Below are 24,365 nucleotides of genomic sequence, written 5' to 3' on the forward strand. Positions count from 1 at the left end.
GACATCTGTCAAATTCTTGTATTTTTATTTTTTAAGGTTTCCAATTTTTTTTATTTTTAAAGAAATTATATTAGACACTTAAATATTTTTTTTAAATTCTTGTATTTAAATTTTAAATGTTTTTTAAATTACCAAAACATGACATATGTCATATTATCAATTAATGAAATTTTTTAACACAGTTATGATCGAAACACTTAAAATGATAATGTTTATAATATTAAACACTTAAATTAATTAAAAAATAATTTTAAAAAAACTATATAATTTAAATAATTATTTTAATATCAAGCCTTTAAAAAATAAAGATGTTAGAATGCGATGCGAACACAAAACTAAGCAGATGTCACGTATTACAGATGGTTGTATTGATATTACCTATTTAATATTTATTGAAAATTCCTTTATTGGGAGTTGTGATGGAAAAGTAGAGTGTGTGTAAGCTTTTTGTTTTTTTATAATTGGCATAAAATTAAATTAAAATATTTAAAAAATAATAATATATGGAGAAAAGAAATATCCTCTACCATTCTACATTGCACATGTTGGGCCACATGGCATGTTACAGCATTCATGGCTTTGGATCCTCTAACCAGTGCCAATACTGATCTTTCCTTTGAATTTTTTTCATTAAAAAAATGGATTGTATAATATTTTAAGAAATAATATCTAATAAATTTGAGATTTAACTATTCCAGGAAAAGATAAAATTATATAATGAAATCTCATTAAAAACTCTAATAATGAATACAATAATTTTAAATTTTTTTATTAAGATAAGTTATAATGTATAGATTTATATATGAGATGCTAAATATATATCAATATAATAAAAGAGGTTATAAGTAAATAAAGAGATTTGAATTGCTCAAAAACAACTGGCATGCACATGCAGACCAATGTGGGGATCAAAAGTAGCTGAGAAATGCAAAAGCAACAAAAATAATTATGATATCAAATTGGCAAAACTCATTTTGCCAATACAATACCACTCTAGTGTGGGAAGCATGCTTTTTTTTTCCACTCATTCCTTATCCCTTCCTTTTAGTTCTATGATTACGCACAAATCCTAGTTACGTTATTATTTATTTAGGTCTCGAGTTCGAGCATTAATAATGTCAGAGGTATGAGTGTTCAATATCAAATAGTTGAAAGTTATCTTTGAACATATACTACTTTGTACTTACCCCATATTAATCAATAATAAAAAATAAGAAAATAATTCTCGAATGATTACAAGATAATTATACAAAAAAAATTAGGAGAGACAATGAGTTTAATAATGGCTTAAGAGTTAATTAGATCCTGAAAGTTGGGGGGGGGGGCATAGCCCCACCCACCTATAATGTTGGTCCGTCCTTGGTCTCGGGTGATTACGAGATTTAACAACGTATACACATCCTGTAAATATAATTACTCGAACGTAATACTTCTAGAAAGAATAACATTCTTTTTTTTTCACTAAAGCCAGTTGATTGGTTAATTATCCCATTCTTTTGATTTAATCAATCCAATATACTAGACATAAAATCATTAAATATAATTATAATTATATTAGAATATGTCATATTTATTAAATAAATTGTATTATATCTAAAAGGGTTAGGATCCACTTACATAGTGCAGAACTCTTTAGTTTTACATAGATTTAAGATTATTGGATGAGTGAAAATAGACGGTTGAGATTGACTTCTTTTTTTCTTCAGTAAATATCTTTTCATTTTATATTATTAATCTCAGTCATCTATTTTCACTCATTCAACGATCATAATCTGTGAAAAATTAAAATAATTTTATATTATGTAACACGATTACATCCCTGCCTAAAAGTATCTAATTGTGTTATACAAGAGGATTTACGGACATACTAAACCCAATAGGCGACTAGTTAGATTTAGATTGTGAATATTTCAGATTTTGATTTTAATAAATATTTTGGAGCTAAAGCTGAAGAGTCGACATATCTATAATGCTTCTTAAATAGAGATAAATTTAAGAAAGAGATCAAAACAAATGATATAATATAAAGAAATAAGAAAAATAATAATCACCTCGGTGATTAATATTAAAATTAATTTTATCATCAACTAAATAAAAATAAAAAAGAAAATGGGATAAAAAATATTAAAGGAAAACTTAAGTTTATTTATGATATTGTTAAGGTACAAGAATCCAGCTGGATCTATGAATACTATGTAATATGGAAGTCTGATCAGTTGTGTAAATCACACTTGTTGGTAAAAGAAGAAAAAAAGGGAGAAAAAGCTTAAGGCGTAAATAGCTGCAGTTGTGGGAAAGGTAAATAAATTTGCGTTTTGGCATAATATTAGAATTAGCTCTCAATATTTATTAAAATAATCATTTTAGTTAACTTTTTTCATATAAAAAAAATAGTCTCTAACGTTAGATTTCGAGCAAAAGATGTCTCTTTATACGTAGAAATCATTAGTTAACAAATAATTAATGATTCAAAATAGATGTTTTTTTACTCTAAAATGAAACGTTAGAGGCCAAAATCTTCTAAAAATAATTAAAATGACTATTCAATCTAACATTAATGATTTTTTTATCTTAAAATAAGATGATAAAAATAAAAAACTTCAAAAACAGAACAAAAATTAAAATGATCATTTTAATAAACAACTGATGCTAATTGTAACTTTATATAGTGTATTTTTCAAGTCTAAGAGGTGGGCTTGGTCACGGAAGGGCCATTTAGTTTCTTAGGCTTTGGTCCTCTACTCAATTATAGGGCATAACCACTGCATTCCACAACACATCTTAGAGAAACAGAAAACAAAAAATGGGTATCTTTTAATTTATGTTAACTTTTGGATTAAATCTACCATTAAGGTATATTTTATGTATCAAAATAGGATAAAAATCTTTACTCAAAATACTCATATATACATGGGGTAGATTTTAAAATATTTTTAGGACCAACGCAATATATATTAACAACATAAAATTTTTGTACATAAAAGACATAAATAAAATTTTAGAGTGAATATAATTAATAAAATAAATAATTATCTGATGAAAATTCAAATTTCAGTGCACACCTTCTGAATTCGCCACTCCATATGCATTCATTAGTTTTTTTTCACTTGGATGAATATTTTTTCTTCATTTGCATTTCCTTTTCTTAGTTCATCATTCTCCTTCAACTCTAACATAAAAAACTTAGCTCGTTCAAAAAAGGAAAAAAAAAAAGAATAAAAATCATCGTACCACTAAAAACACTCAAAGTTGGTAACCTCGTAGTTAGGGCAACTGAAAACCCCCATATTTTCCTTCATGTTATCCACATTGTTCACCCTCATACACCCACAAATCTGGAGATTGAATACAAGATTTGTTACTTTGAGATGATGATGAAGAAGACATTGGGAGTATGAAATCGAGTAAGGAATATCGATTGCAATGGTTAGTTGAAGAGTTCAATTGAGTATAAAGAGAAGGTTGATATTTAATTAATTTTTTAATTATTTCGAAAGTTTTTTTTAAAGACTTGGCTATAATTTTGTCATACCTTATAATTTTTGAAAATATTTATTAAAATTTTATCATTTACGAGGACCAACATGCAATTTTACCATCATCTTATCTTAAAATTTAAAGAGACAAAACCCATAATTTTACCATTTAGGGGCCAAGTCCCATTCCCTCTCCCCTCTAGCTTCTAACAAAAGGGACTAAAGAACAAAATTACAAAAAAGGGGTTAATAAAATTCATGCAAAAAATAAGTTGTTCTTGAACCATGATAATGGTATTACAATTTATTTAAGCAAATAAGGAATTGCATACATTTTATTCTATACCACAACTAAATTTTTGAAAAATAATAAGTTCGAACCTCGACAATAAAATCGAAGTAATTATTCCTTGAAATGTTGGCAATCAAGTAATCCGACATGAAAAAAACCACTCAATCTACCAAAGCATAATTTACTTACCATCCAATTGGACAGGACCGAGAACGATTCAGCTGAACTATGCCTGCAAAAAGCTAGCATATTTGGCACCTAGGAAAAGCCTCTGGATGCAGAGTAAGGCATTCTTGGTAACCTCGGCGCTGTCATGGTTCATCAACTTCATAACCTGTTCCTTCGCCTTGAGATCGTTCACTATCACCCGGCCAGCGGGGTGGTGCTGAATAAATTGTGAGAGATCGAAGCAAGCAACGGCTAGAGCTCTTGGATCATTAGACGAGTCCATAATTGTAATGAGGACCCTTAGAACCTGAGAAAGAACATGATAACTAATTATCACAGTTTTCTACTTGGATATTCACAATCTAAAAACGCATGTTTTAACTGATCCTGATCTTTCCCGACATTGTTGATAAGCAACAAAATAACTCAAAAATTATCAGAAAATAGATGATGTGAACAAAGTGTTGTGATAATAATTTGTTCCGAGGGCAAAAACAGCAGCAAGAATAAATGAACTGTTACGACTTGCCAAAGGCACCACAATTCCGCTAGTGTTATAAGCCGTGAACTAGGTTCCTCGCCTCAGAATAAGACAACCCCCCAAAAAAAGACAAACCCATTCGAACAACACATTTGATCAAGGCACAAAAAACATGCATACCCTTTTGGGCAAGATACATTTGATCAAGGCACGAGCAGGATGTGTCTAGACAAGCGTTTTTGTAAGGCAGTAGGCACTAAAAAACTCCTGATTTCATTTATTTTTAATTTTTTACTAACAATATCTTAGTCAAGGGGATAATATCAACTCTCTAATGTTTTGAGTAAAACATAAAATTTGGCAAAAAAGAAGAAAAAAATGTTGTGTGTAGGATAAATAATCTGAACTAATATTTGATTACATTATCATCATTAAATACCGAAGCTTATTTTACTTCCACGCACAAATAGACATACAAAAAATGCATACAAACACACACGCATGTATCATGCCTTATATCACTTGGGCATATGATTTTTGTAGCACCTTGCACCATATAAGGATTGTAACACCTAGCCTTGATCCCTTGAAAAAATTGAGCATCATATCAGAATCTTAATTTTACAAGATGCATTCTTTTTTCATAAAACAAATTCTTTGCAAAAAAAATTACAGACCTATACTCGCATATGAAATGATTGTTACCGATAAGTAAGCAATGAGCAGGAAGTTACATTCTGACAAATTAACTTCACCAATTTACCATGTTAGCACTTGCCTCTAAGAGTAATAGTCCAATAGGCATCCCAAAAGACCTAAATTCTTACACATATTAGCAGTTAACATGCGTGGCAGTGAGAGGTTGCAGGTTTTCAGATTGAAAGTTAGAAAGATTTGTGGTCGGAAACTTTTGCACAGACCCAATGGACAAATTAACTTCTTTTAAAATTTGATTCCCTCTTCATAAAGTTACCCATAAGCAAGGATATAGCTTGAGACGTGACAAACAAAAAATATACCTGGAAATCATTCTCTTCAAAGCATGAAATATTATCACGCCAAAACAATGGATCTTTATGCATGGGTGACCAATCAAGATGACCAAGGAGAATTTCTTGCTTATATTTATCGAAGGAACTCAATTTCTTAATGTTATCCTTCAGCCCATCTTCAAGGTGATTGAGAGTCTCCAATAGATCCTAAGAAATATCCAAATAAAATCCGTAAGCAAGAATTGGTATTTAAAGAGTACACAAAATTTAGCATAGCTGCATTGAATCTAAATTTAAATGGAAGGAAAAATAAGATTTAACAATGAGAATTACATAGCCAGATAAGAATTAAATGATCTGTTTTCTTACCTCATCACTCCATGCTTGTGCTTTCAAACTCTGAACAATCTGTGGCAGTCCGAGGTCAACCATCTGAGCACCGAATGTGCCTTTGGATAACAAGTTCCTAAAGGTCAATACAACAACCCTGACAACCTGGCCGCCATTCATCAAGTTCAAAAAAATATTATACAAATCAGTAACACATTTAAAATGATTAAACTAACATAGAATTAGATTAATCGGCCAGAACTTAAAAGCATGCAATTCGTCCTTGGTAATGATAAAAATTCAATGCTGACACAGAATTGCAGAAAAAAAAGTTAAAGGGAAAAGAAAAGGTTGGAAAATAACAGAATCCTGTCCATATACCACATTAAAGGATGCCTGATCACACATACATTTGATTAAAGCAACATAGACATTACAAGACAAAACTTGGATAAAGGGTACATTAGAATAGCTCACCTTCTCCTTTGTGGAACTCTTAACGACATCAACCAGTCTTGGTAGAGCCCTAGATGTCGCTAAATACTCAATTGCTGGTTCATAGTAAGATAAAAGCCACACACAGAGACATGTTTCATAGAGAAGCTGTTGCAAACATTAGTTGTTGTCAATTTCAGAATTATACCACTCAAATGGCTTAGAAGGAAAAGTTACTCCTTTTTAAAACCTAATCACTTCAAAAAGTGAAAAACAAGAATACCTGGTTAGATTGCTGGGTCGATGCTGGAGTAATTAAAGGGATCAGTAACTTCACCCCATCCGCTCGAACAAAGGAAGACCTGACAATAGGTTCCTTCAGTAATGCTGCAAGACAGTTAATAGCAGTAGGAACACCACAAGTAGGATGGGAAGGCTTCTTTAGCTGCAAAGACATTGGACATCAATAAGTAAGAACTGTTATTTAATTCAATATAAATAAAAAGAATCTACTTCAAAAGAAATCATTTTGCAACAAGACGTGTGAGAATGAGGTGATCATAGACTAGAAAATGGACATGGGACCTTCCAGAAGGCATGTAAATTCATAGAGAGCCAAGGCAGTCAACTTCTTCCAGCCAAGAGAATGAACGATGCATTGCAGACTGAAAAAAAAAATGCAAAGCAATAAACTAACCTGCGTGCAAAGCCAGTCAACTAATTCCTTTAGTACATCATCAATGGTAGGGCCCCTTATCTTTGAGGCTTCTCCATTTGCAACAGCACCCTCCTGGGTTCTTGGCCTTGCACTATAAATTAACAGAAAAAAGAATGTAAAGAATCATCAAATAGAGCATGCAATACACTATGTCATTCGATTAAATTTCTTTAAAACTCTATTTTATTACTTGGATGAATCACAAATTTTGTACCTTACTATTGAGGCAAGTATCTTGCAGCTCTTTTCTTGTATGAACCAGTTTCCTTTCCACAACAATCTGAAAGTAGACCAAATTTTGGATAGTTTTAGTTTGGACAATTTAGTACAAGTAAAGGAACCAAGTATACATGGATCAAAATTTTCACATTTACCAAAGAAACACTTTTATTCAACTATTAAGGTAATAAAGCCAAAGAGTAGAATGAAGGATAAACCAGAATATATAACACGGATAACCACATACAATAAACCATGCTTGGTGACCTACACTAAAAACAATTACTGGCATCTAAAAGCTCTTGCAGCTAGCAGCAAAAGTGGAAGAAGCTCATTATAAATACCATGTTTGAGCTAAGACCAACCAGTTGCATAAATGTATCTTTTCATACATGATCACAAATGTACTAAAAAAAAATGCCAGTATTTTTACCAGAGAGACAGCTTACAATGAAAAATCACGTAAGAGTCCATTGTGAGCAAGATATCAAAACTCCTAATACTTGTACATGCTCATTATGCAGATGGAGCCACATCTTATCAACATAACTCAGACTTCAAACAAGAAAGTGCTAGAGAAGAGATAACTGTTGTAACTTTAAGGGTCCAACATCTAGTTTTCAATTAAAAAAAAGGAAGGAAAGGAAAGGAAAGAAAGATGAAGTCCTAAAAAGCGTAGTCATCACTAACAATATAAGGAAGATTCAGCACAGAGGAATCAAATCATTTCAGAGTCAAAATAATGCCATAAAGAAAAAGTAAAGCCAATATGTATAGATACATTAGTTAGAAAGATGACTGTAACCGTGAGGCAATCACCAAGCAGACACTATGCAGTATGCACTATTTTAGGGTACCAAAATTCTGTAACTTTAAGGGTCCAACACCTACTTTTCATTTTCTTAAGGAAAAAAAATACTAAAAGATTATAGCCATCACTAAAAATACAAGGCAGTATCCTGAATTATAATCAGATTCAGCACCGAAAAATCAACTCAATTTCAAAATATATGCAATAAAGGACAAGTGAAGCCAATATGCATAGATATAACATTCGGAAAGGTGATTCAAACTCTAAAGCAGTCATCAAGCAGACACAATACACTATTTTAGGGTACCACTGGTCATAGTTGAAAGATATTAGAGTATCAGCCACCTTGTCCACACAGACACAAAAAAAGCCACAGATTAACTATGAAAGCAATCATGAGAAAGAAAGGAAAAAAACTTAACTTAGGAAAGGTTCATAAGTATCTTCAGTAGCAAGAGACTTGTCATGAAATAATCTGGCTCTTTTTGGATTGGCTGCAATAGAAAATATCAGCAAATAAATTTGTTTATGATGAATGCAATTGTCAAACAACCAGCATTCTTCAAAGTTCAAATACCTGTAAGCATTTCATCAATTAAAGCCAGAACATATTCCACTGTTTCTTCTTTAAAGATATCACGTAATATGCTAACAAACACTTGCACGTAGGCCGGACCATCCTGTCACAGTTAATTTCACCAATCAATATTATTGCAAAGACCATCCAAGATTTTCCTTTCAAAAAGCTTAATCAGTTTATGACTGAAGATAAGTTAATAGAACTAGTGAATTAATCAGAGAGGGAAAAGGAACACATCCACAAAATGATACCGAGCTCATATGTTAAGAAGAGTTATAAAAATTACATCATCCAACAACTGTGCCCTGACACTTTCAGCTCTATTATCATAACGCCTTAACAGCTGAAGGCCTGTTCCTGATATCAGCTTCGTCGTCATGTATGTTTCCCATGGGATATCCCTCTTAAGAACCTTTAAAGGAGAAAAAATGACAATTATCAGCATGCAATCACCACTAATCCTTGAAACAGTTTAAAGAATATAATTATTTAGATTCTTTGAAACAGGGAACCACAAGAAAAACATAACACAGGATAGAATTTTTAATAAAATAGGATCAGGAAAATTATAAAAAAAGGAAAATATAATTTGCTTGTTTTAAAAAAACAAATAAATATGTGTTTCGCTGCCCATTATGAGTTGAACAGACAACAATTTGAAGCATTTAAAAGAATCCAAAAACCTGTGTAGCCCATCAAAGCAGTTCATTAGGAGAATCCCTAACCTATAGTATGATAAGATCCATACTTCTCAGGGTTTCAAAACCTAAAACACAAAAGCAAGAACAAAACTGATTTTCGCATTCAATAACTTAAAATGAAGAGAACCATCCATGGAAGTAAGCCAAATCAACCACGGCAGGCCATATTTTACTGCCTGATCCTTGCAGGAAATATGTTCTTACAAATTTACTGCTGAATTCTTCAAATTTATCATTTGCTTTTATATCCAATCTTACTTTAATTTTGCTTCCAAAAGCAAAATAATAATAATAATAATAACAATGCTCATATGATCCACAAGCTTTCGAATTCCAATAAAAATTCGAAAACATTATAAAACCGTGACAAATAAATTAAATGAGGTGATCGGATGATCAACCTGTTCAGTAGTTAGTTCCGCGCGATCCATTGATGCTCAAAGAGTACTTCGAATCCACGCGAACTCAAATCCCTACAAAAATTCACCAAAAAGAAATTTTAAATAAATAACTTAAAAAATTTTAATCAAACTCCGATTTTAACTACAAATACACGACAGAAATCTATTAAAAATTAAATAAAAATCACAAATATGAAGCATCGAAAACGACAGATCCAATCTGATTAATCTAACTTAAATTTAATCCACTTCTCAGTTAAAAGTTCATAAATCAAAATAAAACTAAAAAAAATCAGGAGAGTGAAAAAAAAACAATAAGAGAAAATGCAAGTTGAACATGGGATAACGCGAAAATTCATCAAGTTAAAAAAGAAACAATTAATTAGGGAATAAATTGTATCAAATCACCTTTAAAAATACAAAAATCTTAAAAGAGCAAAGAAAAGGTAAATGCAGAGATGAGAGAAGTGTGTTTTGTTTTGATTGAAAGAAAAATTGAAGGAAGTTGGAGTAAAACTGGAAACTAGTTAAGAGGGGGGGGGAGAAAATAATAAGTTGAAAACGTTGTCGTATTGCTAACCAAAATTTTGGTTCTTTCTTTCTTCCGTGGACCTTGTTCTTCTGGCTTGACAGTGATCGCAAGGTGGATTTCGATTGAAGAGTCTAAATCGGGTGCTCCCGTGAATAGAGTTGTTTCTGGTTTGTTTGGCATTATAAAGTCGACGCGTCGCAAGCAAAGATGATGAACTTCCTAATTAAATTTTAAGGTAAATTATAAATTCAATCACTCAACTTTCTTCTTACTCTTATTTTGGTCATTAAATTTAAAAAAGAATAATTTAATAAATAACATTTTGAATTACTCTTTTGGTCAATTGATCATTTCTTTCAAATTCTATGTTGATTTTATTTTTTAGTCACGTAAGTAATAATTTTAAAATCAATTTTAAAATAATATATAATTTACAATTCAATTTTAGAATTATGAAAATAATTTTTAAAAGGGTAAATTATATGAATAGTATCATTTGTTTTTAGTTTGACCAAATTTGGTCACACGTTCAAATATTAAGTTCGTTTAGTTTCTTACGTGGGAATTAAAAAAATTAAAAAAATATGTCCATATGCCTCCTCCGCTTTTCTTCTTCAAAAATATCCGTGAGAGAATTGGCTTATACGTTCCAAGAAGTGAACCAACGCATCCGACTATTCACATTCTCAGAAGTGAACCAACGCGTCCGACGAGCCATAGTAAACAAATGTAGTATCCGGGCTTAAAGCCAATGTCGTAACAGCACAATCTTGTTTCAATAATGTATCTGAAAAGAAATGCTTGGTGCATTGGTTCTTTTCCCTGGGCACTCTCTCTTCCATACCTCGACCGTCCCATTGGTCAAGCCTGTAAAAACCAACCCATCGAATACCGCAATAACGGAGTTCACCGCATCATCATGGGATCGGACGGATTCTAAGCATTTCGAATCCAAAACCCTCCAACCTTTGTTTACTTGTTCCACTATTACTTGCTGATCGACGCTGGTTTCTCTGGTTTAATCTCAGAATATGCAGGAGTTTCTTTCTCGGACGAAGGCAGTACCTCGTTCTCCATCTTCTTTATTGCCACAACATTCTTTTCCTTAAGAATCAAAAGTTTGAACCTCTCGCTTTACTTCTTCAACTTCTCACACAATTTGAAGATGTTGATTCTCTAATGGCCTTGTATAAGCATCCTTGGTCTCTGGCTCGCCGACACTATTATTGTTGGAGAAAAGGGACGACGTTACTACATCATCACTTTAAAAGAGATAGCAATGGAGTGAATATTTTGTTACAAATCGATGATATTAATGATTAATATACCTTTGTAATTTCAATGGGGAAACATAAACTTTCTCAAACATTAGTGACAACTTATGTAGTTTACCCTTCTATTTTCTTGGTTTTTTCTTCATCGCAATGTGAAGGCAAGATAGTATCACGTATCTGACCCCCACAACACTAAATCGGTTATATATATATATATATATAACGGTCAACGGTTCATGTTGACTAAGCATGTTCATTGATATGTTTAAGTGTGATGCTACGGTTTCAAAAAAATATTTTTAAATTAATTCAACATTCCAGTCTACATGGACATGCTTAATCAATAGGAAACGTTGATAGTTAGTTAACTAATAATTTTCATCCAACTGAGAGATATTTTGCCTCAATGAAAAGTTAAGGCTAAAGTGCTTCAAAAGAGATTAAAGTGAAAATTAAATATTTTATTAGACTTTAGAAACAAATTTATTATTATGTAAATATATATATTATTTTTTCAAAATCATACTTACTGTTTAGTTTAAGTTTCAATTCAATACCCTACTCTTAAAAACTAACAATGCTGATGTGACATGACATGTCAATTTTTTTTTCCATCACATTTCTCTTTTTCTATCAGTATTTTTTTAATTAATTTTATTCAACCAATCAAGTGGTGATATGTCACTACCTATGAGAATAAATTGAAATAAATCATTCTTACTCCTAACATGAATTGAACATGAGTCTCTCCCATGAGATGCAAGACACTTAACCATTGAGCTAAGCTAGTCATATGTGGTTAATTTCACATTATTTTGTACTTAACTTATATAATAATATCACCGCAAAAATAATATTTTTCGATGATTATAAGATTCAAATATAAGACACTTTAAATTAATGTCTGAAAGTTTAGTCACTCAACTATAGCGTGAATCTTTTTTTATTATATTGAACTTAATACTTACTTATATCATTATTAAATTAAAAGATTAATTTTTCACTTTATTTAGAAATAAAAATAATTAAATAATCTATATATTTTTATAAAATATATATTAAGTCATTCTAAAAAAGCACGTGTAATATTATAAAAATATTTTTAAATTATTTATTTAATTTTAAAATCATATTATTTATTTATTTAAAATAAAACATGGTGAAACTAAAGCAAATGATTAGCCTAGCTTAATGAATCAGTGTGAGATGTAAGAGGTTCAGGTTCAATTCATGTTGGTATCAAGAATGATTTTTTTTTTCATCCTTATAGGCGGTGACGCTAATTAGTTTAATAAAATTAATTAATAATACTGAAGGATAAATAGAAAGATGATGTGGAAATTAAAAAAATAATAAAAAATTGACATATCATGTCATGTTAAAATTATTGTTAAAGTTTTAATGATTGGTACCAAATTGAAATATAGTCTAAATATTAAGTATAATTTTGAAAACAAATAGTTTAAGTACAAAAATAGAACAAAAGTAATAGTTAAGATACTAAAAATATAATTTATCCATATTAAAAAACTCAATGACCATAATCTAAGTACAATTAAAATCAAATTCCTAAAATGGATTAATCATAGATGGCACTTAATATTTTTAATATTTATTTAATAAAAATAATTTAATTAATAGTATATATTTCGATACATTGTACTTATTGATTTTTAAATGCTAAGATACAGTAAAACATCTGTCAAAAGAGTAGAGTATACCGTTTGCTTTAACCCGTATATTTCGGCGTAGATATTTTTACAGTTAAAATTCCTAACCAATCAAAATGAAATAATTCTATCAATAGGATGACTCCATCCTACACGCAGTTCATTAATACACGACTCTCCCCTAATCCATTTTCACTTTCTTCTCCTTCCATTTTCCTTCACTTTCTCGCCAACCAATCACACCACCACCTCCCGTAAACAAACAATGGCCTTCGAAAATGATTGCTGCACGACCCTTATTTTCACGTACGGCACCTTGAAACAGGGTTTCTCCAATCACGTGCTGCTCCAGGATCTGATGCGATCTGGAGATGCCGTTTTCAAAGGCACTTACCAAACGGTAGAGAACTACCCTCTTGTTTGCGGGCCTTACCGCGTCCCTTTCCTCCTCAATATGCCCGGTTCCGGGCACCGGGTCACCGGCGAGTTGTACTCCGTATCGACTCGGGGACTTTCCCGTGTCGACGAGTTGGAAGGCACGAGCAAGGGACATTACGAGCGACGGCCGATCCTGCTGATTCCCTCCGGCGACGGGAACAAAGAGGAGGAGGAAGATCAGGTGGTGCTAACGTGCGCGGCGGAGGCGTATTACGCGCACAAGAGCTTCGAGAAGGAGATGTGGATGAAGAATGGGAGGAAAGGGTTTAGGATATATTCGGAGAAAGAAGCTAAAGGGTATGTGAAAAGGAAAGATAGGCCTCAAAATCTCAGTTTTTTGGAACATATTAGTATTTTCATTTCATCCCCTTCTGCTTAATTCTGGGAAAGAAACATTATGGGTGTTTCTATTTTGATGTGAATTTTTTCCTTTTCATTTCGCTGTACAAATACTACAATACGGAGAGATGAAGAAATTCCAACTGAGAAAATAAATATTGAATTTTCTCGAATTTTGCTCTTTATTTAACAATGATGATCCAACTCCAATTGATCCATTAACACGTCCAGCGTCAAGAATTGAAATTTTGAAATTTGTATCATTCTGAAAATGACAAAATTATATGAAGCACTCAGATTTGGCAGCAAAGAGACAAGCTACACTGCTATTGCACTGCCCATCTCTCATTATCCTCAAATAAAAAGACGAGATAGTGCCTCAACTCAGTTGATCTCTGAGATGACTATAATATATAGACGATACTACTTATAAGCACATATGATCTAATAGATCATAGCTACTTAAGCTTAAGATCATTATAAATACCCCTCAACACTAGTGAGAGAAGGGCTAGAACCTTTTATAATCTAGAAATCATATCTCGTTCTTCTTCTTCATGATTAATAATCTCTCGCATAGAAACATCGGCTAACGACTTAAATCAGAAGAAGAGTCGCCAACAGTTGATGAAAGAAAGTTGTTCCCGTCAACAATTGGTGCGATGATAAAAAATTAGTTTATATTAAAATCACAATTTCATAAGTTATATATTAATTGTTTAGACAGTTGACAGCCGAGGGTCCATAGCTCAGTGGTAGAGCATTTGACTGCAGATCAAGAGGTCACCGGTTCGAACCCGGTTGGGCCCTCTTTAACTTTATTTTAAATTTTCTTCTGTGAAATTTTCGGCATTAGCTCGTCATTGCTTTCATAAACACTAATCGGTAAGAATTCTACTTTCAAAATGAATTCCATTTTGTTTTCTGCTTAATCATACTTCCGCGGGTGGGAATGATAATTTTTTTAATTTTTACAAAATAATTGTTTTTAAAAGTGAACTGTTATTTGTAATACGATACAATTGTTATAAAATAAAAGAAATGAAATGAAATATGAAGAAAAACAATACGAAAGAAAAGATACTAAAAGGTGACGAAGAATCTATATTATTTTTTCAATATAAATTGTGTGCAATATTTTTTAATATTTTATTTTGTAAACATAACGAGTATATCATATAAAACTTTACTTTTAGCAGATATAATAAAAATAAGTCTTGTGTGATGTATATAATTTTAGTCATAATAGACGCCCATATAAATAAATATTTATAAAAATAATTAATTATTTGTATAGATTAAAAAATATTGATGTAAAATTAGTTATTTGTAAGAGAAATATCAAATCGTCTAGTCACTTTTCTAAAACGATTTTTGGCTGGACTCTTTTAAATGTTGATATATATTTAGCCCAAATTTAATTGTTTATCTTTGGAAAATATATTGATCTTGAACAAGAATTAAAGATAAATAAAGAGATACTCAATTAGAGTCTTCGTCTTTTTAAGTAACGAGGAGATAAATATTAGATTATCTTTTATTGTTTGATTTAGATTCATATTCTTCATGGCATTCGAATAGATTATATTTATATCAAGAACTATCATCTTTTATCTTATGATGGTAACTTGATTTAGTGTATTTTTTTATTAAATAAAGATAAATTATATTCTAAGATAAATGTCGAAAGTCAAATTCACATAGAATAAAATAATATGAGTATCATTGATCACTCGATTAATTAATAAAAATCACACAATAAGCCACATATCTTTTAAATTAAGAAAAGAGACAAAAGAAAATAGTCTACAACTCTATGAGGTAGATTACTGATTCGTCTTTGATAAATTGCTTGGTTTTCCATCAGACTCAACAACCTTCGTTTGCTTGCTCATTTGGCTTATTTTGTTCATCATCGCTCAAACTCTTATCAGTTTGAGCTGGTGGGTCCATTTTAATTGGGGTATGTGAGAGAGGTTTTCGTGAACGACATTTGATCTTCTCGTGCGCACCCATAGTTACTTTTAAGATTTAAATAAAAAAGACGTAGATGAATTAAGATATGATTTTATTTTTTAATTAGAATTTAATTTCTCTGACAAAGATGTATTATTCGAATCCTAAAAATTGGTAGACTAACTTTAGCGTCGAAATTCTATTGCTCTAATATTTGGGTTTCACGGTGTTCGGACAACCTACTGCATTCTCAAATCGTGAAAGAAATTTGAGCACTTATTCTTTCATCCACTCACTTAGGGAGAATAAATTAAATCCAAGTTGTGTAGAAGATTTGATTTACATATAATACAATCTCCATCTTTTATCAAAGAATTATAGTCATTGTGAACTTTAATGAATATTTATGATTTTTTATGTCTTTTAAAATCTATTTTATATTTATTATAACCTTGGCATACCCGATTTGTGGTTTCTTGTTCATGTATTTATCCTCGTACTGATAATAAACATGTATTTATGCACCCAAAAAATTAATGTTATGCAACAAAACTGATGACCATGAACCCAAATGGGTTGATCCCTAGCACCACAAATACCTAATATGAACAAAAATAAGAGGAAAATTCAACGAACATAAAATGGCTGCATGTTAAACGAACCAAGAATAGAAAAGGAGAGGGAGAGAGAGAGAGAGACAGGCTAAACGGTGAAAGAAATCTACAATTTGGGGAAAGGCCGAATTCAGGCTAAATCGTGTTATACAATTTGAAAGGCCCATATTTTCATGGGCTTACTCAGCTCAATGGTAAAGTTGGGCTTCTCCTAGAAGACGGAGCACACGTTCGAGCGCTTGCCCAAAAAACAAAAACCGTTTTTTGTCTAATTTATTATTTGGATAAATTACAAATTTATCAACTAAACTTTACTCTCTTTCCTATTTTACTCAACGTACTTTTAATTTTTTCAATTAACTTGCTCAATTTTATGCATTTGGTTTCTTGTCACTTTACTGTTAACTTTCTAATGGCGTTATGACATAGATTAAATAAATATTTTTAATCATTAAAATAAAAATTTAAAAAAGAAAATAATTAGAAAAAATAAGATACCCTTAACACCCAAAACTATTTATTTCCTCAAATTCAAGCTCCACCATAACTGAGTTAAAAAAAAAAAAATCCACCACCGTTCCATTTTCACCCACTATGGTTTTAAGTCTTCTCTTGGGCTCTCACCGTTGATTCTACTTTTCACCACAACTACTCCACTTTCCTCCGGATGACTTACTCTTTAGTTTCGACCTACTGTTTCTATCTGTTTCATTCTCTTCTTACTTTCATAGGTGCCAACCCTTGCCCTTGCTCTCCAGGTATCTTCTCTTGCCTTCAGATGAAATTCGTTCCGTTATCGATTTGTTTTGCAGATCTATGAAGTTGAATGTTGTTGCTTTTGCTTTCAAAACCATGAACAAATTGATCGATGGGTGGCATGATGTTGTTATTTACAACGTTTTGATTAGTGGATAATTGAAAAACGAGGATTTTGAGGAGGCTTTGAGGTTTTATAAGAGGATGAAAAAAAGATGGAGTGAAGCTAAATGTGTGTACTTTTAATACTTTGATTAATGATTATTGTAGGAATAGAAATTTTTGAATTTGGGTTGGAGTTGTTTAGGGAGATGAAAGAGAAAGACCCTAGGCTTAATGTGTCCTTAAATGATCGAAATAATTCTTAACTTTATTTATCGATAGTAATAAAGAAAAAAACATGAATAACGTATTCCATAATTCTTTTTGTCCACCATCGTAAAAAAACTAATTTTTAGATATTTTTCTTATTCTTATATTTTCTAGGGTTTGTTTTTTTGTTGTCGGTCAATAGGTATTACGTTTCAATTGTATTTAGAATATATTTAAAATTCACTTCTTTGAAAATTCAATATATAGTTTTTTTTATTACATTTAAAGTTCAATTTTTTTTTAAAATGATATAATTATTTAATTTTTTATATTTCAAAATTTTAAGATAAAAATGTAACGAGGTGATTGCTTATGTTTAAATGCTTATATATTCTTTAATTTATAGGTGGAAAAAAGTTCAGAAAATATAAACATGGAATGAAATTATTAAAAGAATTAAAATCTAATTAATAAGAAAATAATATATATTTTTAATAATAAAGAAATAATATATTTTAAGAAATTTCCCGTATAGCTCAATTGATAGAGCGCAAGGCTCTTAAACTTGTGGTCGTGGGATCAAGTTTCATTGAGAACAATTCATAACGGAGATCTTCTATAGAAACTGCTCTCAACTTGGTGTATTTAATTAATTGATTATTTTGAATAAATCACTTTATTATCAAAATTATAATACACGTTAATTTTTATTAATAATTGAATGTGTTTTACCTTTCTAAAAAGAAAATTACTTTAAAAGTTGACCAGTCAACCCTTTTATATTCCATTCTAAAGAACGAAAAATATGAATAAGAAAAATGGAAAAGAGAAGAAAAGACAACAGGCGGAAGCTAAAACAGGTGTTAGAAATTTGGAGAGGGAATCCAACCTCAGTTTTCATCGCCTTTTTATATAAAAAAGGGAAATCACTATTAAAATTCAAACATAAAAAATCAATAAATAATAATAGTATTTAATAGTTACGACATTAATTAGTATATATAAATATGTATGGATGAGAATGAGATTACTGTTGGAGAAAGATAAAGAGAAAAGGAGAGTGGTTTTGGGAACTTCGGGATGATCAAAGCTTTAGAGTAATGTGAATTAGGGTTCCTTTCTTCTCCCGTTTGGGCTTTGGAACTTCATTTCAGTGATCAGATTTCATCGGAATTCCCGGGACCGGAAGAATTGGGTCGAATTTTGATTCATTGAAGGTGACGACTTTTTTTCTTCTTCTTCCCGTTCTTTGTTTTAAGATGAATTGGTTGCATGTTAAGATTTGATGAGTGTTTTTCATTTTTAGCTTCAGTTGTTAGATTAATTTAATTTTGCTTCATGTTGTTGTATGTTTTTTTCTTTTTTTTTTGAGAAATTCCATGGCTCCATTTGTTTTTTGTTTTTCATTTTCAAGAATCAAAATATAAAACTATAGAGAGCTATATATATTAGATAACATCAGTTTAGTGTAATTACAATTGCATGTTGGATTACTTGGCTAATTGAGTTCGTAATTAACTTTTTTATTTTGCTAATTGGTGTTTTAAAATTACTCTTCCGGGTTACAATAACAGTATAAATAGTGATATTATCGTTCAATGAATTGAAATGAATAAAAAAAATTGTCTGCAAACATTGAATACAATGTTATTACTATAAATGGAATATTAAGATTAGAGTGTGGAAAAAGTTCTGCTAGTAACTACCAGTCTACCAATATTTTTTAAGAAATTGCATAATTTTAGCAGATAATAATCATAGGAATAAAAACATATTCAATCTATTCGATAAAAGTTTAAAACCGCTACAAGTGGCATTAAAAGTTCCTTGTGTGTCCATGTATGTTACTCGGATTCAGGTTTGCGTCATTGCGTGTTGGAAATGAGTATCCGACATCCTTGCGGGTTAACTTTTTTTCAGTGTTTTTTCCCTTGAGAATAATATACTCATATCCATGTTTGGAAATCTGTATGACATGGATACTTGAAGATCATTTGGTTAATAAGGTTTTACGGTAAGGAAAGAAAAAGGAAAAAATCGTTAGGAACTATAGGTTAGCCTCTGCATCCTACGCCATCCAAACCCTCCAAACTGCTATGAATCTAACCTGCTGAGTGTTGTGTTTTTCTCCCCGTATAATATAAAATGCATAGTGATTTTTCCTCAACTCATAGAAAGTTGTGTTCATAATTAAATTCTATTCGGATGATTATCATTTGCTTATAGTTATATGATGTGCAGGGCGATTTGGCCTGAGAGGCAATGCCGTGCTAATTTGGCCAAGATGCTGCCGATTGCCTTTTTGTTCATCAACTTTTCACTCAGATTAAAGTTTTTAACGGAACTAAAAGTTCTTTTTTCCTACTGGTTTATGACGTTTGCTCAAAATTTTGTTCGTGTGATTAGTTCATCCTGGGACTGAAGCCCGAAGGCTTGGTTATTTATTAAGAACCATAATGCGTAATTGGAAAGATGATTATTTATTTCAGATTATGAAATAGTTGGTTTCGAAGTTTTTATTCATATGTTTCTCTTGCTAACAATGAAAAAAAAAATCAGAAGCTTTGTATTGGGTCTGTTTAAAGAAATGTTGCATTCCATGGATTGTGAGTACTATTTTGAAGCCATATTTATTTTAACTTATCCATTTTTTTCTTAGTTCATAGTCATTGTCATATCAATGAGGGTCAAAGTTCAGGCTTGATCCTTGTACAATTGTTAATTTGACTGCAGGAAGATGATACTTAAAGTGCTGCATTGTTAAATTGTTGAACTATTATATGCTTTTGAGAAAAAATTGTTTGCATTAATTACTCTCGATCATCAAGATTTAGAAGCACATTGGGTGTATCGACATCCTTCCCTTCAAGGAATTCCTTGGTCTAAAGTCAAGCTTAGAAGGAAGCTTATCCTGTTTCCTTTTGGTATCGCCACTTTCTCTTTTAATCAATCTTTTTCCCTTCTCAGGGAATAGTTTGTGTAGGAGACATTCTAAATGGTGTTCAGAGATTCGCTTAAGGAGCCAAAGGTGAAAACAGAAGGGACCGAACATGATTCACCCGTAATGGCTGGTTTGCAAGGTCAAGTCTCAGTGCAGCCTCCAGCGTCTTTTAAACACAACTTGAGAGTTTCAGAAGATGATTTGCATCTATTGGCATACATGCTCTTGGCTAATAAAACTAATACAAAATGTGTCGGGCAAGGTTTGCTGGATCAGGAAGTGCATAGCTTAACTTTTGGCTATATAAGGCTGAATGGAAAGAAACCTGTAATTGTAGCAAGATCTGGAGAAAAAAATTATGGTAAAGCATCAGATGATAGTCTACTACCGGGTCTTAATGATGATATGGCATTGAACATTCTAGCTCGGAGCAGCAGATCCGATTTCCCTAATCTTTCCTATTTAAACAGAAAATTTAGGTCACTGATCGGCAGCGGTTATTTATATAAATTGAGACGTCAACTTGGAATAAGAGAACATTGGATTTATCTAGCTTGTAATCTGATGCCTTGGGAAGCTTTTGATCCTTTGAGAGAGAAATGGATGAGACTGCCGAGGATTCCATGTGATGATTGTTTCACTTGTGCTGATAAAGAGTCTCTGGCAGTGGGGACTGAATTACTCGTGTTTGGTCGTGAGTTATCCGGATTTGCTATTTGGATGTATAGTTTGACATCTAACAATTGGTCGAGATGCCCCCTAATGAATTTGTCTCGATGTTTGTTTGGATCTAGCACCCTTGGGGAGATTGCTATTGTAGCTGGGGGCAGCGATAAACATGGGAACGTTCTAAAATCTGCTGAGCTTTACAGTTCGGAACTGGGTACTTGGCAAACCTTGCCAGATATGAACGTCCAACGTAAATTGTGTTCCGGTTTCTTTATGGACGGGAAATTCTATGTCATCGGGGGCATGTTGAGTCATACAGATTGTTTGACTTGTGGTGAAGAGTATAATATGGGGACAAGGTCATGGAGGAGGATAGAAAATATGTACCCTGGTTCCAGTGCAGGTGGTGCATTTCATCCTGCTATGCGTTCACCTCCTTTAGTTGCGGTCATAAATAATCAGCTTTACTCTGCTGATCAAGCCACTAATGAAGTCAAGAAATACGACAAGGTTAATAACTCGTGGAATGTTGTGAAGAGACTACCGGTTAGGGCCGACTCATCCAACGGTTGGGGACTGGCATTTAAAGCTTGTGGAAACAGTTTACTGGTAATAGGAGCCGGAGGACATGGAAGTGGTGATCATAGAGTAATTGTTCTGCATTCTTGGAAACCAGAGGAAGGAACCAGAGATGGATCAGACTGGAGCGTGCTTGCGGTGAAGGAACGGGCAGGTGCTTTTGTTTACAATTGTGCAGTGATGGGTTGCTAGCTGTTAGCGACACCGCTTTGGTGAGAACATGGGGAGCCAGAAGACTGGTAAGCCTAACCAGTTAATGATTTGAACATTTCTCAGTATTAGCAAGTTGTTATTTGTATTTTCGTTTCTCCATTTATGTTTCATGAGATGAATAATTGACCTGAAATCAGTTTCTGAAAGTTCACTGTTTGTGTCGGTGTCATTACTGAACCTCATACCAAGTAAAGGTGTGGTTTGGCATTGAATTCGTTTATTTGAGCGTTTCAGTTGGTTCTGGGTTCAAATAACTTTCTATTCATATCATAATCATGTTTAAATGTTTTATATTTAGACAATATTTGAGGTAAGTTTATATATTAGCATCGTGTTTGTTCCATACAAGGCCAGGGGATGATTCCCAGAGTTTACAATTGAACTCTGTCTTTCTCATGCTCTTAAAGTCGGTTACTTTTATTTAATGTTGGCATGTGCTTACAAATCTTGTATATGATGTTCTTCCATTTTTTTTATAGGAAAAATATATTTTTAAAGTTCTATTAGACACGTTTTTAAACATAAATATAATATATATTTGAGTGAGTTGCTACCATGTATGAAAGGAAAACTATTCATATCATAATTTTTGGGATAAATATTAAATTTATACATGAATTTTGGTTTAATGGATTTTGGTTTGGTCTAAATACGTTTTTGTTTAATTATGTACATAAATTCTTTAAGATTGATGGTATGAATGTTTTTGTACTTTGCCATTTTTATTAATCTGATGCATGTATTTTGTTACTTTGTAATGTATTATTTTCGACCCTTTACCGTCGATCCTAACCTCGCCATCCTCACCTGATGGGCGATCACCATGCGCAGGCTCCACCTCGTTATTAAATCCCACTTGGCTACAATCAACTCTTGGATCTTTAATCACCTTCAGATACCATCGCTTCCGTCAATGGGATCACACTCACCATGATTCGGCCCTAGCCCTTTACCATCTTTCTTTCATTCAATCAAACTTGAGTTAAACTGGTAAAGATCGATGCTGAAATTGGGGGATTCCTCGAGTTGGGTGTTACTGCTACTCTGTAATTAACTGTGAATCCAACAATGCTGGACGCAGCAATATTAGTAGGAATGTCGCCGGACATCTGTTGCCGCGCTGAGTCATGGTAACTTGAGGTTCAAAGGACTTGTTGTAAAAGAAGCAAGAGTTTTCGAGGTTTTAGGGAAGTTAAAGGCTTGTAAACGAACTGAACGAACACGAATAAGGGCATATTTGCGTTCGTTCATTTAATTTTAACCGAATAAATAAATGAATATGAACAACTAAACGAACATTATTTTTTGTTTGTGTTCGCTCGTTAAGGAACGTAGTTTGTTCATGTTCGTTTATGTTCGTTCGTTAAAATGATAAATGAACATAAACGAGCGAATATAAAATATAATTTTCTTTTAAATCAAGCAAAAAATCTTAAAAGAATATAAATAAATGAACATACATTAACGGATTACCGAACATAAACAAATAAATTATCAAACGTACACGAACATGAATGAACGAACAAGCTCTTTGTTCATATTCGTTCATTTAATTAAACAAGCAGAAAATCTTGTTTATATTCATTCGTTTAATAAAGAAAGGAACACAATCAAACTTTTTTATCGAATGATTCACGATTGATTCATTAAACGTTCTATTGGTTTTCAATTGCTTCTCTTTCTTGTGTGTTGATAATTTGGGATTTAATGGAATAGGTAAATATCTTGTTTGTGTTTTAGATTCTCTCTCTTTTGATTGATTTTTTTTATTTAAAAGAAAATTTGACCATGTGAAAGGGTCGATTTTATTACATGTCTATAAGTTTTTTGTTATTTTATTTTTACTATGAAAAAGAAAAAAAAATAAAATTGTTTAAAGGTGTTTTTATTTATAGTAGTTTTTTCTTTAATATTTATGTGACGGTGAAGTGTCATGTGTTTCTATCGTGTCATTAGTTAATGATATTAGTACTTATGAGGTATTTTAAAGAATACAAATAAAGTATAAAGACACATTTAACATATAAAAAATACATACACCATTACAGATAAATATATGATTTTATGACAAAAAGTGCGGACTTGTATGAAGATATATTAAAAATATTCAGATATAAAATTACAAAATTTCAAGAGTTTTGAAATTAGATCATAAATAAAAAATACTTGAACTATATATGAAATTTAAAATTTTCAGAAGGTGCGATTGTACACCCCGATTCATCTTTTACACCATACTAACAAAATACTAAAGTACAAGAGGTATTCATGTCATAACTCGCATTTTTATTTTGATTCGATTGCACATATTTTTAAAAGGAAATATATTTATTTTATTTTTATACTAGATTAATATAATTATTTATATTTATAGTATTATAATATAATATGATGTAATGTTAAATTTATGTTTTTAAAACTTAATAAGGATTTTCTAAACTAATTTAGTGGGTGAGTTTGACAAAATT

At 31.7% G+C, this 24,365-nt stretch overlaps 3 protein-coding genes and 1 non-coding gene across 5 annotated transcripts; 3 read left to right on the top strand and 1 right to left on the bottom strand.

The window, feature by feature from the left end:
- Positions 1 to 3,708: 3,708 nt before the first annotated feature.
- LOC120116128 (V-type proton ATPase subunit H-like) lies at positions 3,709 to 10,091 on the bottom strand. The gene is made up of 12 exons (XM_039136676.1): positions 10,013 to 10,091; positions 9,605 to 9,676; positions 8,789 to 8,914; positions 8,500 to 8,602; positions 8,344 to 8,416; positions 7,107 to 7,172; positions 6,872 to 6,983; positions 6,458 to 6,619; positions 6,217 to 6,342; positions 5,779 to 5,904; positions 5,437 to 5,616; positions 3,709 to 4,243 (listed from the first exon to the last, which is right to left on the bottom strand). The coding sequence occupies exons 2-12, from the start codon at positions 9,632 to 9,634 to the stop codon at positions 3,995 to 3,997; spliced, it is 1,353 nt and encodes a 450-aa protein (XP_038992607.1). The 5' UTR covers positions 9,635 to 9,676; positions 10,013 to 10,091; the 3' UTR covers positions 3,709 to 3,994.
- Positions 10,092 to 13,230: 3,139 nt separating this feature from the next.
- On the top strand, positions 13,231 to 13,903 carry LOC120116129 (putative gamma-glutamylcyclotransferase At3g02910). The gene has a single exon (XM_039136677.1). It carries the CDS (start codon positions 13,346 to 13,348, stop codon positions 13,895 to 13,897), a length of 552 nt encoding a protein of 183 aa, XP_038992608.1. The 5' UTR covers positions 13,231 to 13,345; the 3' UTR covers positions 13,898 to 13,903.
- A 692-nt stretch (positions 13,904 to 14,595) lies between these two features.
- TRNAC-GCA lies at positions 14,596 to 14,667 on the top strand. The gene has a single exon. It is a non-coding gene; the product is annotated as a tRNA-Cys (tRNA).
- A 3,849-nt stretch (positions 14,668 to 18,516) lies between these two features.
- Positions 18,517 to 23,125, top strand: LOC120116094 (F-box/kelch-repeat protein At5g60570-like). 2 transcript variants are annotated; one of them, XM_039136642.1, is made up of 3 exons: positions 18,517 to 18,712; positions 20,463 to 21,923; positions 22,729 to 23,125. In XM_039136642.1, exon 2 carries the CDS (start codon positions 20,491 to 20,493, stop codon positions 21,874 to 21,876), a length of 1,386 nt encoding a protein of 461 aa, XP_038992573.1. In that variant the 5' UTR covers positions 18,517 to 18,712; positions 20,463 to 20,490; the 3' UTR covers positions 21,877 to 21,923; positions 22,729 to 23,125. The 2 variants fall into 2 exon arrangements, with proteins under 2 accessions (XP_038992573.1, XP_038992572.1); XM_039136641.1 differs by lacking the exon at positions 22,729 to 23,125 and having other exon boundaries at positions 20,463 to 22,151.
- Positions 23,126 to 24,365: the final 1,240 nt, after the last annotated feature.

The sequence above is a fragment of the Hibiscus syriacus genome, unplaced genomic scaffold (genome assembly GCF_006381635.1).
Source record: "Hibiscus syriacus cultivar Baekdansim isolate YM2019G1 unplaced genomic scaffold, ASM638163v2 tig00110283_pilon, whole genome shotgun sequence".
NCBI classification, from domain to species: Eukaryota; Viridiplantae; Streptophyta; class Magnoliopsida; order Malvales; family Malvaceae; genus Hibiscus; species Hibiscus syriacus.

Excerpts from the sequence above, each read along its gene's own strand:
- LOC120116128 (XM_039136676.1), bottom strand. The coding sequence starts at position 9,634 with ATGGATCGCGCGGAACTAACTACTGAACAG. Across the intron at positions 7,173-8,343 it reads ACTTATGAACCTTTCCTAAG|ATTGTTGTGGAAAGGAAACT; the intron begins TTAAGTTTTTTT and ends GTCTACTTTCAG. Across the intron at positions 6,620-6,871 it reads TTGACTGGCTTTGCACGCAG|CTAAAGAAGCCTTCCCATCC; the intron begins GTTAGTTTATTG and ends ATGTCTTTGCAG.
- LOC120116129 (XM_039136677.1), top strand. The coding sequence starts at position 13,346 with ATGGCCTTCGAAAATGATTGCTGCACGACCCTTATTTTCACGTACGGC.
- LOC120116094 (XM_039136642.1), top strand. The coding sequence starts at position 20,491 with ATGGTGTTCAGAGATTCGCTTAAGGAGCCAAAGGTGAAAACAGAAGGG.